The sequence below is a fragment of the Cuculus canorus genome, chromosome 12 (assembly GCF_017976375.1).
Source record: "Cuculus canorus isolate bCucCan1 chromosome 12, bCucCan1.pri, whole genome shotgun sequence".
NCBI lineage: Eukaryota > Metazoa > Chordata > Aves > Cuculiformes > Cuculidae > Cuculus > Cuculus canorus.
This window is the reverse complement of record NC_071412.1, coordinates 4,914,013-4,928,483: the sequence shown is the minus strand read 5'-3', so window position 1 is coordinate 4,928,483 and position 14,471 is coordinate 4,914,013. Positions and strand designations below refer to the sequence as shown.

General features: G+C 38.1%; 1 protein-coding gene across 4 annotated transcripts in view; it reads right to left on the bottom strand.

Annotated features, from left to right (window-relative positions):
* Nucleotides 1-4,183: 4,183 nt before the first annotated feature.
* The window catches only part of SLC12A1 (solute carrier family 12 member 1), a 53,965-nt gene continuing 43,677 nt past the window's right edge, over nt 4,184-14,471 (bottom strand). For all 4 annotated transcript variants that reach the window (XM_009556899.2, XM_009556900.2, XM_054077673.1 and 1 more), the window contains exons 22-27: nt 14,334-14,465; nt 13,994-14,105; nt 11,597-11,683; nt 9,183-9,318; nt 6,837-6,904; nt 4,184-5,808 (exon numbers count right to left, since the gene is read on the bottom strand). In XM_009556899.2, coding sequence (XP_009555194.2) covers nt 5,673-5,808; nt 6,837-6,904; nt 9,183-9,318; nt 11,597-11,683; nt 13,994-14,105; nt 14,334-14,465 — 671 coding nt within the window. In that variant the 3' untranslated portion in view covers nt 4,184-5,672. The remainder of the gene's footprint in view (nt 5,809-6,836; nt 6,905-9,182; nt 9,319-11,596; nt 11,684-13,993; nt 14,106-14,333; nt 14,466-14,471) is intronic.

Below are 14,471 nucleotides of genomic sequence, written 5' to 3'. Positions count from 1 at the left end.
TGCCCAAAGACTCTAAGAGCATGCACAAGGAGTTGAAAAGTTCACTGTGAAGAAGGGCTGATAAAGGATGCTTGTGTTCTAAAACTCCAAAATGACTCTTAAAAGAGTTCCATTTGCCATCACTTTCCATGTTGTTTTGGTGACCCGGATGGGACTTGCTTTCAGGATTCATATCTGTGGGGGTTGAGGATGCTCCAGCCAGCATCCAAGAACTTGGGCAGAACCTCTACTCCCTCAGACTGTGTCTTGAGAGCAAGGATTCCACTGGTAAGAATTCAACAGTATCTGCCTTCAGGATTTGTCTGGCAATGAGAGAAGTGTTTGCCTTTATGAAAGGAAAACCGCTGCTTTCCTTCCTTGTCGAGGCTGTAGATAGGAAAAGCTATCAATGCTTCTTCTGTCTCAGTCAGAGCAGAATACTTTCATGATCTCACCATCTTTGATGGTAATACTCACAGGCCTCTTTTTCCTGTCCCATCTATGAAAGACATCCCTGAATTCTCCTGTAGTTCTCTGTGCTGGGGCGGAGTACCAGTTGGGTTTGTGGGTGCCAGGTTTGGGCTTGACTGTGCTGGTGGATCAATTGTGCAAAATTGCTGCAGCCCGTAGGAGTTCTGTTTGCTAGTCTGAATTTTGTTGAACAACTGTTCTTTGTGACCTTTTTTTTAAAGATCAAAGCGTACATGGTTGTCTCCTTGCTCTGTTAAATTTTTCAAATGCAGCCAGATGGCAGTGAAACCATCACTACACATTGCAGTCCAATTGTGAAAAGTATGTTGAAGAATGCCCCAGTTTGGGGTTTCTTTTAGTGCCGTTCAGCACTTTGTCTTAATAGCATGTGCTGTTGGCATGAGAATGTGTATATCTCGTAGAGCCATGTGAAAAAGCTACTTAGAATATTTCATGACTTCTGAATTGAGATGGTATCAAATGAATCCCTAATGATAAATGGTTATTTATACAAGGAGAACTTTACAGAGTTTAGAACAGCATCCTGCATTATAGTGTGGAAAAAGACTGATCTGAAGAATGGCCTGGCTGGGTTCTACACTATGTCTAAGGTAGCCTGAAAGTCCGTAATAGGTAGGAGAACTCATTTAAGCTTATTAACAAGTAGAAAGCTCTCAACCAATTGACACCTTTTCCCTGAGATCTTAACCAGGGGAAAAAAAAAGCTGTACTTTAGGGCTGGGCAAGTTTGCCTTGGTCCTGGGAATGTGCTGTTTGCTCTGTAAGTAGTCAACATTCCTGCAGTCTTGATTACTGATTAGTGCTGCTCCTTGGGCATTTCCTCCTGACTTTGAAAAACAATAGTGAGATAAACTGAAATTATCTGCCTTTTACATAGATTAAGAGTAGGAGTGGAGACTGCTTTGTTGTGCACAGAAACATAAGAGTTTCTTTCAGAGATAATAATCCATAAAATTCTCCTCACTGAAGTCTTGGTGTTGGAATGAGCATTTTTAGAAGAAGAAAATTGTGGCTTTAAAAGAGGGATTCCCCACCCCGGTCTCACTGAGAACAGCTGTCTCTCACAGTGATTAAGGTTTGCAATTTAAAAGGCTGCTGTGAGGGTGTTTATTTATAATTAAGGTCTGTTTGTGCTCGTGTGTTTTGCAGTGTGGGGGGCAGTGGAATTTTGCCATTGCTTTTTACTCTGTTCCAGAACAACCTCAGTGCTTTATTTTGTCTGAAACTGAATTTCCTCTGATGAAATTCCAGCAATGGCGTGACTGTGGGTTATTGCTCTTGTTATTTGTGGAGAATGTGAGCTAAAATTTGCCATCTTTTGGTTTTTTTTTTTCTGTTGTTGCCCTAGCATAGCTATGTTTTCCGTAGCAGAGTCAAGGCCAGTGTGCAGTGTTCCCTCATCAGCATTGGCCACGCAGCCTGGATGGACTACACAGCTACCAAGGGGCTGTGCCAGCCAAGTACCAGAATGAAAAGATGTTTAAACAGCGGGCTGATATATACTGAACCACATTGTTATAAACCTTTAATTTTCTTCACCTCTCATTAGGGCTGAGTTGCTCATTTGGCAAACAGCTGCAGCACTGCAAGGGTTTATTGTCCTTCTGACAAACATGACTGTCAGGTAGTAGGGGAGAGAGAACAGGATCAGGAGTGATCCTCTGCCGCTTTATTGAAATCCGATGAAGAGGTGGCAGACAGGTATGGGGAGATAAATGATGCAGCAATAGCTAAAACTATAGCTGTTTGCCCCACGTCTGCACCTGAAGGGTTAATCATGTTACCTGTTACTGGTTCTTGGTACTTGTAGACTGCTAATCAGTTGTTGAAACTGTTTTTGCCTTAAAGAAGATCTTGAGACACTATGTGGAATCAGAAGAAAAAAAAAGGAAAGGTGAGGAGTGTCTGAGAAATTCTCATTCTCTGAGAAATTCTCATTTCTCAGAAACGAGGGGCAGCTTGTCATGTTTTGCATAGCCAGGAAGGCTTTTGGTAAGACTTTTCGAAGATGTAATGAAAATTACAGCAATTTAAGACAGGTGAGATTTACTATGCAGGTGGTTGGAGCCTTGTACTTATGATTATGATAAGTAAGTGGAGAACTCCTTTGAGGGTGAGGTATGATAGCAGCATCCTCTTTGCACAGTGTGGCTTGAGCAGTTGCAGGTGTTTACCCTCAGAACGTGGTGCCTTTGTTGGTTATGTAGCTTTCCTACTCGCAGTATTGAGCTGCGGATTTAAAATTAACAAACAAGATAAAACCAACCCAAAACAAAAACTAATCTCTGCTGGGGACTGAAAAATCTAGTGAAAGGCAGGTTAGAAGCCTGCTGTTCTGGACGGAGGACCAGGTGAGGACACCGATTCATATTATGGAACACCATGCCCTGGGGGTATGTGATCAAGATGGGCAACTTGCCAGTGGTTGTAAAAAACACTTAAAAGAGAATGAATTCTCTGAGTTATGATGAAATGCTGCCTTTGATACCTGCTTGAGTTCCATTAAGGTTTTGAATGAAAGGTAAGATTCACTGATGAGAGACAGGGAGCAGTAGTGGATCATTTTAACAGGCACTTAGGCACACGCTTAGCTGTGCAGGATACTTAGACTTCTGAGGAAAACTCAAAATATTCTTTGCTCTTCCTTCATAACAACGGTGTTTTTGCGCTTTGATGTCCCTAGTCACCCCATCTATGTTGCTTTTGTCATGGTTGATCAAATCAACCCTAGATTATATAAACCTGCAGAGTTGGTAGTGTGATGTATGCTCAAAATGTGCTAGACGGCTTTAGAGCCATGTTTTTTCTGGAGATGTCAAACTTGTTATTAGAATTCAGTTATTAACATGGTGATTAAAATTCAGCAGTTGTTATATGCATAATGTATGCAGAAGAGGACATGTCTGTTATAGAATGGGAAAGGAAGTAGGTAGACTAACAAAATTTTGCAACTGAAATTGCAGTTTAAGAGTCCATAATTGGTATCCTTTTCAAATTGGTTGTGTACACACTTCAGAAATCGTGGTAAGGAACCAGAAACAGAAGCTTCTAGGAAGCTGCTGTGTTGAAATTATCTGTGAATTGGTGGAAATATCACTTTACTTTCAGAGAGGTGAGCACTGTTGCATCTAGAGCTTGTGCTGCTTGTAATAAGTCTGATAATAAATCTTATTAGGTCCCCTGGATCAGTTTTGGTCGATGTTCCCTGTAGACTGAGAATTAAAATACTTGGGAACATTTAGGAAACGATCCCCACTTGCGTATGTAATCAAAGGGCTTAATGCAGGTAATTCCCCCAGGTCCCTCCATGGGTTGTGAGAAGAAACCCTCTTACAGAAGGCCTAAGTGGAGCCTTCCTAAAAACTCTTTTTATTTCTGATGATCGGGTACCTTATGCAGATTATACCTGATTGGTGTCTGAAGTGAAGTGGAAAGCGCGGTGGCCGTGGCAATTCTACAGAGGCAGAATGACCTGACAGTGTGTAAGAAGCTCCTGTATCACTGTACCATCACTGCAAAGGATAAGAATAATCTCCCTGTTTTGCAGGTGCAAAATGTGAGGCTTGGTTTGGTTTGCTCAGAGCTGTGCGGAAAGGCTAAGTATATCCAGGAAACTTGTATATCTGTTTCATGCAGTTAAACTGCAAAGTGATCCTTCAAGCTGGTTGTAAATGTGTAAGAGGGAGCGGAGTAAGAACATTATGAGAAAATATCAGTATTTCATGTCCTGCCTTTAATAGATGGAGGAAATAAAACATGGATTATTGGGCTACATTACCATGTTCTGCTGAATTGCTGCTGTTGAACTTGGAAAAAATATGAATATCAAATATTCATCATTTTTGAGATAGAGTGGTAGATTCTCCACAAGTTAAAGTCTGATGAGTCAAGCAAAGATGGTATTGGAGGTCTGCTTTAAAAGAAGCATCGAGTGAAATTCAGGGTCCCTGGTTTTTCTGGGTCTTAGATTTCAGTTGCTCTCTGTGAAGGAGTTGCAGAGCTACAGTAATTAAATTAGCTGTACTTCTTAATGGTCTTTAATTTTAAAAATGCTTACGTGTAGGATATAGCTTCCCTCATTAAAAAGAGAGGCTGCTTTTATAGACAGCTGAAATGATAAAGTACTATAATGTTGCAGAATAGAAAGTAGAGAAATTACCCAACTGAATGGATTTCCTTTATTTCAAGTTAGTTTATAATGAATATTACTTAGAAAGTCTAAAAATAAGATAAATATTTCATGTAAGTAAAAAATAAGGTGTTCAAATCAACTAATTGAGTTTATTTTGTTTTCTAATCACATAAATCACTGTACATCTTATCCCAAAGTATAACGTCAGATTCTATTAACCCATAATATAGTAAAAATTGTCAGAATGTTTAGTATTTTACTAATTTATTTGTCAAATTTACTTGCCACATTTAATTATTGCAATCCTACATTCCATTCTGTGTTCAGAACTTGAAAATTCATTATCAAGTCTTGTCATATATATCAAGTACATATATATATATCAAGTCTATCTTTTATATATATAACTTTTTTGTTTTTCAATTAATTAGCATTTGAATTAATATAAATTAGCAGAACAATTTAAGTAAAAGCACCTGCTGTAGGCATATATTTAGGCAATATTACAATTAAACAGCATCACAGGTATTCTGCTTGCACTGTATCAGTTTATGGCTTTAACCTGATGGGTGCAGGTTTTTAACTCTCTCCCAAGTTGTCGCATTTGATTTTAATCCTTCTCTGTGTCTATTAGCAACTACAACAGCTGAATTTGAGAGAATTTGAGATAAGTATTTACTTCTAGATTTAATGCTTTTTTGTATTGTAGATGTTAATTTTGGCTTTCTAAGATAAATGTTTAAAGCATTTTAGAAACCTTATAAAATCAGTGGAGTTTCTTCTTTGTGCGTTCAAAATATTTGCCATCTCATGTGAGATAGATACATACATATATATATATAGGTACATTTTCTTCCTTTTGCCTGTACTGAAGTGTAACATCAGCAAGGACCATTCACATTTTTATTGGCTAATTCCTCACTGTGTTGCTTTGGATTTTTGTCAATTTTTCTGTCAATTAGTTAAATTTTAGGTCTGTGATAGATAAATTTGTCTGTCATAAATCACTGCCATTGAAATATGTACTTGTTGAAATCAAGGAAGGGATATTCTAGGCACTGATCTTTTTCTAAGAATAGAAAGTAAGTACATTTTTGTGGTTGCCCCTGACCATTAAGACTGGAGGAAGATTCTTGGAGAGAATTTCTAGCCAAGCCATATACAGGTAATCGGACACTACTCCTTTCCTTGCCACGGGGAGGCTCCTGTTTAAACAGAGAGAAAAATAAAATTAACATTATGAAAATGGAGGTATACCTGATAATACGCATCCCACTAAATATTAAGTAGAAAACATTAGCTGTTCATATACAACTCTGAATTTTCATAATTAGACTGTGATTGTTTTAATCTTATAAAGCACAAAGCTGCCATTAAGCCTTCTTGTAAACTCTTGCTCACCTGGTTAGTGCCATTAGCATGAATAGTACTGGACATGGGATGCTTGTGATTGTTACCTTAAACTGGTAAAGAAGCATTTTTAGGGTCATAAAACCCACAGAAATGATTTTTTTAAAAGAATGAAAATAGAATACATGCACAGTTTTGCAGTCCATCAGCTTATTTTCTGATGTGTATTACCGCTAAATAGGAGCATTAAAGTATAGGTCAGTTATGGTAAACATTACCTGATTAGCCTCTTTTTGATTAATAAAGCTAAAGAGATTTTTCTGCGGATCACAAGTACTAATTAATTTATTGAAGTTGTATATGAAAATGTGGCTCTAACTAAAAATTTATTATGAAAGCGGCCACTTCTTTTTTTAATTTTACCGGTGGCCTCTTTTTCTTACACAAATGCATCGTTATTCAGTTTCACATAGTTCCAAGTACATCTTGGCTGACAACTCCATTTGTTGTGTGCAAACCAAGAGAATAGCTTTTCTAACTTAGTGTTGTTAATAGTTGTGGGAAAAGAAAGGAAAATGTATGTTCTCTGCAGTTGAGTAAGCAGATGTAATACTCAACATGTAGATTTGGACATGAAGATTACATTTTTAACACATTTTTGTGAGTAGAACTTTGTTTTAAGCTATGAAGAATTACTAGAAAAGATTCATATTCAGTGTAGTCTCAGAGAACTGTCAGTCCAGATGCAAGTCCTTCAAAAGGTACTTAAGGGATTATTTCTGCCCTCAATGAATGAAACACAAGTGTTTCTGTTGCTCTAGTTCAGAATCCTTTTACACATTAGATTATTCTCTTAAATTAGAACCACAATCTTGCAACTCACAGGACGATGAGGTTAGCTGCCCTCGAATGCTCTTGTAAGAGTTCATTCAGACGGACTTGGCGGTAACTCTGATTAAAACAAAGGTAAAAGAAAAAAATCGATTAGCTCAGTGATGCTCAGTTCTGGTTCTTTATGGACTTCTACACTACCTGTTGCCCACAGGATTTGCTGCTGTTGCTTTGGCAGCATTGAAGGCCAGATCTGCTCTGTGGTTCAGAGCGACAGAGATGGCAAAATGTGAGGCTAAGCCATGCTCTTTGACTATAGTTACCTGGGGCCAGCACTGTTCACCATGGTGAGATTTCCTGGGGATAGGTATTATTTTTGTACTGACACAATACCTGACATAGTTTTTAAGTATTTCTTTGGGTATGGAGTATAGGTGTTTGGGAAGTGTGCAGAAACCCCTTAGTGCTATTGTTTGTTGGTGATTAATGTATTAATTAATTTATTTTATATGTCCCGCTGCCGTGCCAGTAGGGCTGAATATCCATGTGTAAACGAGCACCTTGCCAAAAATTCACCTTTTAAACAAAAGACCAGGAGTCTGGAGTAAGACTTGGCTGCTTTCTTATTAGTATGAACTTTTACAGATTGCATAAATGGCTGTCACTTGGAGATTCGCTCAAGATTACTTTCTGGTCAGGCTCAGGCCCTCAAAGCTTCTATAACTTAACACAAGTCGTAGGGAACAAGAGACCAGGACAGGTTTGTGTACAGGGAGATTGCAGCAGGGGAGACAGATGCATCTTAACTGGTCTGATAAATTATTCTTCCTTTCCCTGGAGTAGGTAAAAAGCTGTTTTTTTCTCCATTCAGAACTTAAATTTTCCTTCTCTACAGAAATTTTGCTGTTCTTTTACACATGTTATATAAGAGAGAATCCTCATAATTTAGCTAGTTGTTATCTCATGAGAGTCATCCTCTAACATCACCCTTTATCTGCACTGCCAGGTTTTTCTCTCTTGAATTTTAAATGTGTTCTAACGTCCTCCATAAAATTCCCAGAACTGCCTTACTTCTGAAGATAAGGGGCATGTCTTTCCCAGTGTGTAAGCTAAAGTTTTTGTTGCAGTTCTTATTTTACAGAGAGATTTGGCATTTTTATATTGCTAACTGCTTTCAACCTATGAGTTTTTTTTCCCCTGGTTCTTTAGTTGGTGACCTAGACAAGACCAAGCCTAATCACCATTTTTTTTCCTGTTGTACCCTCACTGGTTCTGCACACAAGTGTGTGTATCTGGGATTATATACCCTTTGTCTTTTATATTGAGATGTTATAAGGGCTTTGACCCCCAAGTTTTGATGATTTATGCAAGGAATACTTCAGAAGGTTTCTGCCCACAGCTGACCGTCATAACTTTATGCTGGTTATCATATCTATGAAGAGAGTAATACAGTGAACAGTCAGTCTGCTTCCTGACTGCTGCAGTGTAGTGTGTTATCACCATTGATTTCAGCTTATGTTAATAAGTCAGGCTGTGACCTCTGACAGCTCTGAGCACAGACTCCCAATCCTTGCTCTGCTGAGAAAGTTACCAACACCATAAAGTGGAGATAACTAAACTCTCAGTGCACTAAGGTTAATCCAACAGGAACCATAAATAAGATTGCTAGATCAATTCTCTGTAAGTAACGGGAGAACTTGTCTCTTAAGGATGGAAGGGTTTGCGGTATCCTTTTGGCACTGGCCTGATGAAGCCTGGCAGTTCATTGATAAAAAGGTATGTTCCAACAAAATAAAGAGCAGCCTGGCTTTCATTCACCCAGTGGATCAGCCAACATCAGCCTTAGTGTCTCTGATCCATGGGAGGGCTCCTGTGTTGTTGGTAAGTTTAGCCTTCACTCTGCCTTTGCAGTAAGAATCCATGTTAAATCTTGCCTTTGGGAAAATTCCTAAAGTCAGTTGTAGGGTCTGGAGTCACTTCTGGATTTCTGAAAATGGTGCTGCACTCTTTTTAGGAGGTTCAAGCTCTAAAAACAGTGGAGCCATTTAATAAACCTCCACGGAGATCTTATTAGCTCAGGCTCAGCACAGTACTCTGTGGCTTTTGGTTCAGAGGTGGTTTTCATCACACTGGCTCTGGTGTGGGCAGAGCTTCTGCTCAGCCTGGTAAATACTGTCTAAACATGCCAAGGTCTTACAGAGTGCTGAATAATGCAATCATAACACACCTCTGCAGTGTTTACTATATAAATCCAATTTGTAAATATCAAAACCAGGTTTGTACATGTCATGTTTTTGATTCTGTATCTGGTATTTCACATTTTCTTACTAATCGCTTCAAACATCTGGAGTGCAAGAAAAGGTACAGATGTATAATAAAAAGGTAGGCAAGGCTTTACCTTCTCCTTGAATGCTTCTAGCTCTGCATCTGTAATTTTCCATGGAGTCTCCCGCTTTAATTTCTCAGCAGTTGTTATATCTTTGCAGCTTTCATGGAGGCGATATGGTTCAATCATCTCTTCAAAGAATTTCCAGCTGAAATGGGAATTACAAAGGAGGCCTTGCTGCAGAGTACCAACCCACTAACTTATTTCACAGACACTGTGTATGGCAGGACCCGCTGCTAGAATTGTAGCTGAAAAAACATTCAAAACTTTTCACTATTCTTTGCCACCTTGTGCCCCAAATTATATCTGTGCCACTTCAATATGTTTGGGTTCTTTGAGGAGAATTAAAAGTTTATTTGAGGAGCAGTAAACACTGCGTTTGGCCTATTGGAGTTGCAGGGAATTTTCTGCATATTCCTGGTTGTAGCAAAAATGAGTTCATAGAATGGTTTGGATCAGAAGGGACCTTGAAGATCATCTAGTTCCAACCCCCTGGAATGGGAAGGAACACCTTCAACTTGATCAGGTTGCTCAAAGCTCCATCCAACCCGGCCTTGAATGCCTCCAAGTAATTCCAAACTACATTATACTAGTTACTAATGTTAACAATGAATATGGGTCTCCTCATATATACTGAGCTTTCATTATGGTTTTAGCTTTAACTGGGACAATCACCTGACTGGTACAGTTTTAGTGTTACACTTCTAATAAAATGGAGAAACGGGTGATCTAAAACTCCTGCAGTAAGGGGGTAAAGGGAATGGCTGTAGTTTCTTTGCTGCATGGGGAATGAGATTTGTATTCACTTTTCCACAGATTTTCTCTCTCAATTTCAGTTTGGTTTTTGGACCTTTTGACTGTCATTGTCGGGAGAAGCTATCATCCTTCTGTACTTCCCTGCGTGCCCCTTTGTCGAAAGCTTCTGTCATCCCGCAGAGACCTCAGGGAGTTTTTATGTATTATTATTTGGTTTTATGAGTACTTTATGCTGAGAACCCTCACTGAGCAGTGAAACAGGAGGCTGGGCACAGGCTGGACTTATGCTGCGTGGCCAGAAGGGTAAGAGATGGGTTAAAGGCTATGACATGCAGCATTTAATATTGCTGTTGCTAAATTGCCAGAGTATGTAAACATCCTTAGTGTCTGTTTCAGTATGTAAAATAGTGATAATCCTCTAATTATTAGTGAAATAAATGGGATGCCAGCTGGGAGAGAGATACAGTGGTGTAGCAAGTGCCTGGCACAATATTCACTTGTTCTGTTCAGATAGTGCTGATGCAGCAAATGTGTTTGGTTTTTATGTTAATGACAGATATGATTCTTTTTATAGCTTTTATTTAAGTAAAATCACTGCATAATACTGGAAAAAAGAAGTATTCTGCCCAGTTCTTTTATATAATTACAAAATATTAACTGAGAGATCAGAGGGCACTAATAAATAACTTTAGATATCTAGTAATATAACCTTTATATTCCTTAATTGTGTTTCCTAAGTAAAAATCTCCAATGCATTGTATTAACACTGGTAAATCTAATATTGTTTTTGCAAAGTTATGTGCATGTGTAGAAACTAGACATAGAAGGCTTAAGAGACTAACCTGGGATTGCAGCTGAACTCACAGGAGAGGCTTTGAGTGGGGAAGAGGAACCCTTTGATTATAGAATAGCTATAGACCTGTCAAGAAGTGAGTATGATCAAGAAGGGATGGGATGGAAGAGAGCATAACAGGGTGAGAGTATTTTCAGAAGATCGTTAAGACCAAGAACAATATTGTGAATGAAGTTAGGATTCAGTTATTCTCTGAGCAAACTACTTTTGTCTATGTAAAGCAGAAGAAGAAAGGTGGAGCTTCCTGAGTGCAGTTTTACCAGCTCCGTAACATCTGCATATGAACATTAATTCTGTAGATAAGTTAATTTTTAAAAAACATTAAACATTCATTACATTTGAGTGATAAGGAAGTATTATAACATTTTCCTTCTGGGAAAGGGTAAGTATGCTTATGTTTGGCCAGAAAAATGTTAACTTTATGAATTCATAGTGAAACGCAGACAGCTGAGTTGGCAGAGATGGTGAATGTACAAGAGACCTGTGACTGAATAATATGAAGTGATGACTATTGCAACCTATGTAGATATGAAAAGCCATCATAAAATGCCTATTAAATTTAGTGGTTCATAAGTATGGTGTCTCATTAGTCTTATTCTTACAACATAAAGAAAAAGGCTTCCTCTAGTTTTGACCCTTTCAGTAGTGATTGTTAAAAGGTTCATTTTCCCGCTTCAGGTACTGGAAAATGATTGCTATAAAGTGATGGTGTTATACTTTGTGGTGTGTTTTGGTTTTTTTTAATGCTAAACATAAAAGAAACAAGCTCCTGATAAAGGCCTCCTGCTAAGTAATGGGTTTGGATAATGTTTCTTACCTCTCTTTGTTGGGCTTTATATTGATATCACAAATGATATTAATATCAGCAAATTTTATTCTGAATTTGCTCAGAAGTGAAGCCATCCTGAAAACAAAACAGAGAATATTTTATCACTCTATTTGAGTGCCTTGCATCAAAGAGCACTTATAAATGAGTTAAGATATGAAACACAGTTGTCTCATTATCTTTAACTATATGACAAATTACTTTAAATGCTGTAATGTTTCAGTTTCCAATTACAGAACTGGATTGATGTGATTGCTGTAGTATGATCATTTAACTGATGATTGATGAAAACCACAAAAAAGGAAAATTAATAGCAGACAGAGGGAAAGGTGTTTACATTTTGGGGAAAAAAATAGTACTCTGTATTTGCAAAGGCTTGAATTATAAAGACAAAATATTCAAAATACAGTAGGACAGAATTGTCCGATACTTGGAGAAGGTTTCTGTTATTCTGTTATTATCAAAACTCTGTGCATGGAGTGTGTAAAATACTGCAATACTTGAATCTTTTTCATTTATGAATTTATATCGATCCATTCACATGTTTTCTTTACATATTTTCATAAAAGACAATGCTTTGCTTTTCAGCTCCAGTTGGCAGGAGGAATAATTTACTTCTTTGTGTGTGTCTGTGCTAAGATTAGAGAGGTGTAGTTAGGCCAGTTTTGCCTTTGGGTGAAGCATCAGTGGGAACTTGCATCTTCCCTCCTCCCATTCCTTTTCCTTTTTAATTTTTTTTAGTATGTAAGCTTTGGAATTTGAAGAGGTCAGAAAGTTCTTAGGAGTAAACCATGATAGAAATACATATTTGCTTGTGACCTGAGAATTTGCTTGTTCTTCTCTTAGGTAATAAGTGCGTACTGCTTATAGAAATCTTGATGTCACTTGGAGCAATCCTTGTTTTGAACACGAAAAAGAGCAAAAGCTCAGCTTCTGTGAAAAAGTTTCAATATTTGAGGAACCACAAGTTGTTAGATGTCCAGAGAAATTGAATTTCTGAATTTTAAATACAGTGGATGATGTACTTGGATGTTGTTGTATTAGATCTACCTAGGGAATGGAATAGCCACCCAGCCTCCAGATTTGTCTCTTTGAAGGCTTGTGTGTGTCGTGGGTAGAATATACTGGTGAAGAAAGTTAGTGTTTAGGTAGGAATATAAACACATATTGTTTTCCTCTTGACAAACTGAGTAATTTTCAACTGTACTGACCGTGCTCTTCACTCTGGCTTTTGTAGGACGAGCAGTGGATACAGGTGCCAGAATTGCCTTGTGAAGATCTGTCATGTTTTGACAAATCTCATTTGATGTCAGAACCTCCCCCTTGCTCTCAATGAAGTCTGCTGACTTGAGGAGCCAGTGGTGGTCGTTAATAGCCAGTCTTGGGCAGACTCTGGACAGAGAGCTGAGAATACTTCCCTGGAGGCCCTTGAGCGGGTGTAAGGCTTACAGAATAGTCTGTACAAATACTTGTGAATCTCTTCTGTAGAAATATGTTAGCTTTAGGGTAATCCTTATGACTGACAGAACCACCAGGGGGTAAAGTTGTTTTATATGAAAGCAAAACCATAACAGAACAGCCTGGCAGCAGCTGTCTTTCAGAGGCAATGTGTTGTAATCCAAGTGATGCTGGCTAAACTTTAATGCCTGTCTTTGTATCCATCTTGCTTGTTTTCCATTGGAGATTTGGTTAGCTATGTTGGTTTTAACGAACTACGTAGTGCTGCTGCTCCCTTTGTTAAGCAGCTACTGACTTCCATTCCAAATTGGCTGCTTCCACTGGTGGTGAAGTGGCTGTGTCTAAAGTGCTTTAGTAGGAAAGGTCCTATGTGCAGTAATGATGATAATAAGTTTTTATTAGTACCTTTCATTTGCTTGAAGGCAAATGATGCTTATGAATTCTAGAATTTCTTTCAAAAGCTAAGTCAAGTCAACTTGGTCTTAAAGTTGATTAACTTGCTCTTTAATTTCTTTACATTTTACCATGGTTAATCACATTTATGTGAGATGTGTCTATAGTATTTGCATATGAGAAGCTTCATATGCAATTACGCTTACTCTTAACTGGACAATTTCATGTAAATCCCGTAAAACTAATTATATTCTTATTACAGAGCACAGGCTGCTCTTCTTAGTGTAGGGAATATGAGTTATTAATGAGAAAAAATGCTGGATGTGAGTTTCATTTGGTAATCACCACTTACACTGAGCCTTGAGGGCTATGCCATAAGCTCAAAACTTTTCTATCAAGTACGTTTCTTTTTTTCATGTTGCCCATCATACAACAAGGCAGTTGTGCTGAGGAATTCCCAGCTTCCTGTTGTACATGAATTATATTCAGTATCAGCTCAAACTCTTTAAACAGTGAGACAAATATAGTCATATTTACACTAGTTTTTCTTCTTCAATCCTGTTGACTTTTCCTCCAGTGAAGATCCTTAATTTGCAATTTTTCCACTTCTTCCTTATAGTTAGAATGTAAGGAATGAGGATTGTTAGACCTAGAAGAACATACAAAATTGCAGAAAGATCAAATTAGTACATTGTGTGGTAAAATTTCCATCCTTGATGTCTTCAGGGTGTGATGTAAATTAACCTTGAAACATTTTAAGCCAGACAGAAAAGTGACTACATAGTCTTAAAACTGTCTTGTGCAAGTTCCCAAGTCCGTTTTTGTATTTGGTAACACAGAAATCTCCCTCCCTGAGATTTTTCGTCACATTCCTTACCTCCGTCATCGAACAGCCACCAAATGTCAATTGTACCTTTTCCTTGCTTCTTTTTAAATTGAGTGCTGGCTTCTAACAGCTTCTGATTGAATTCACCCACATGCATTGACTGCATTGTGTTAATGGTGTGCTCTGGAA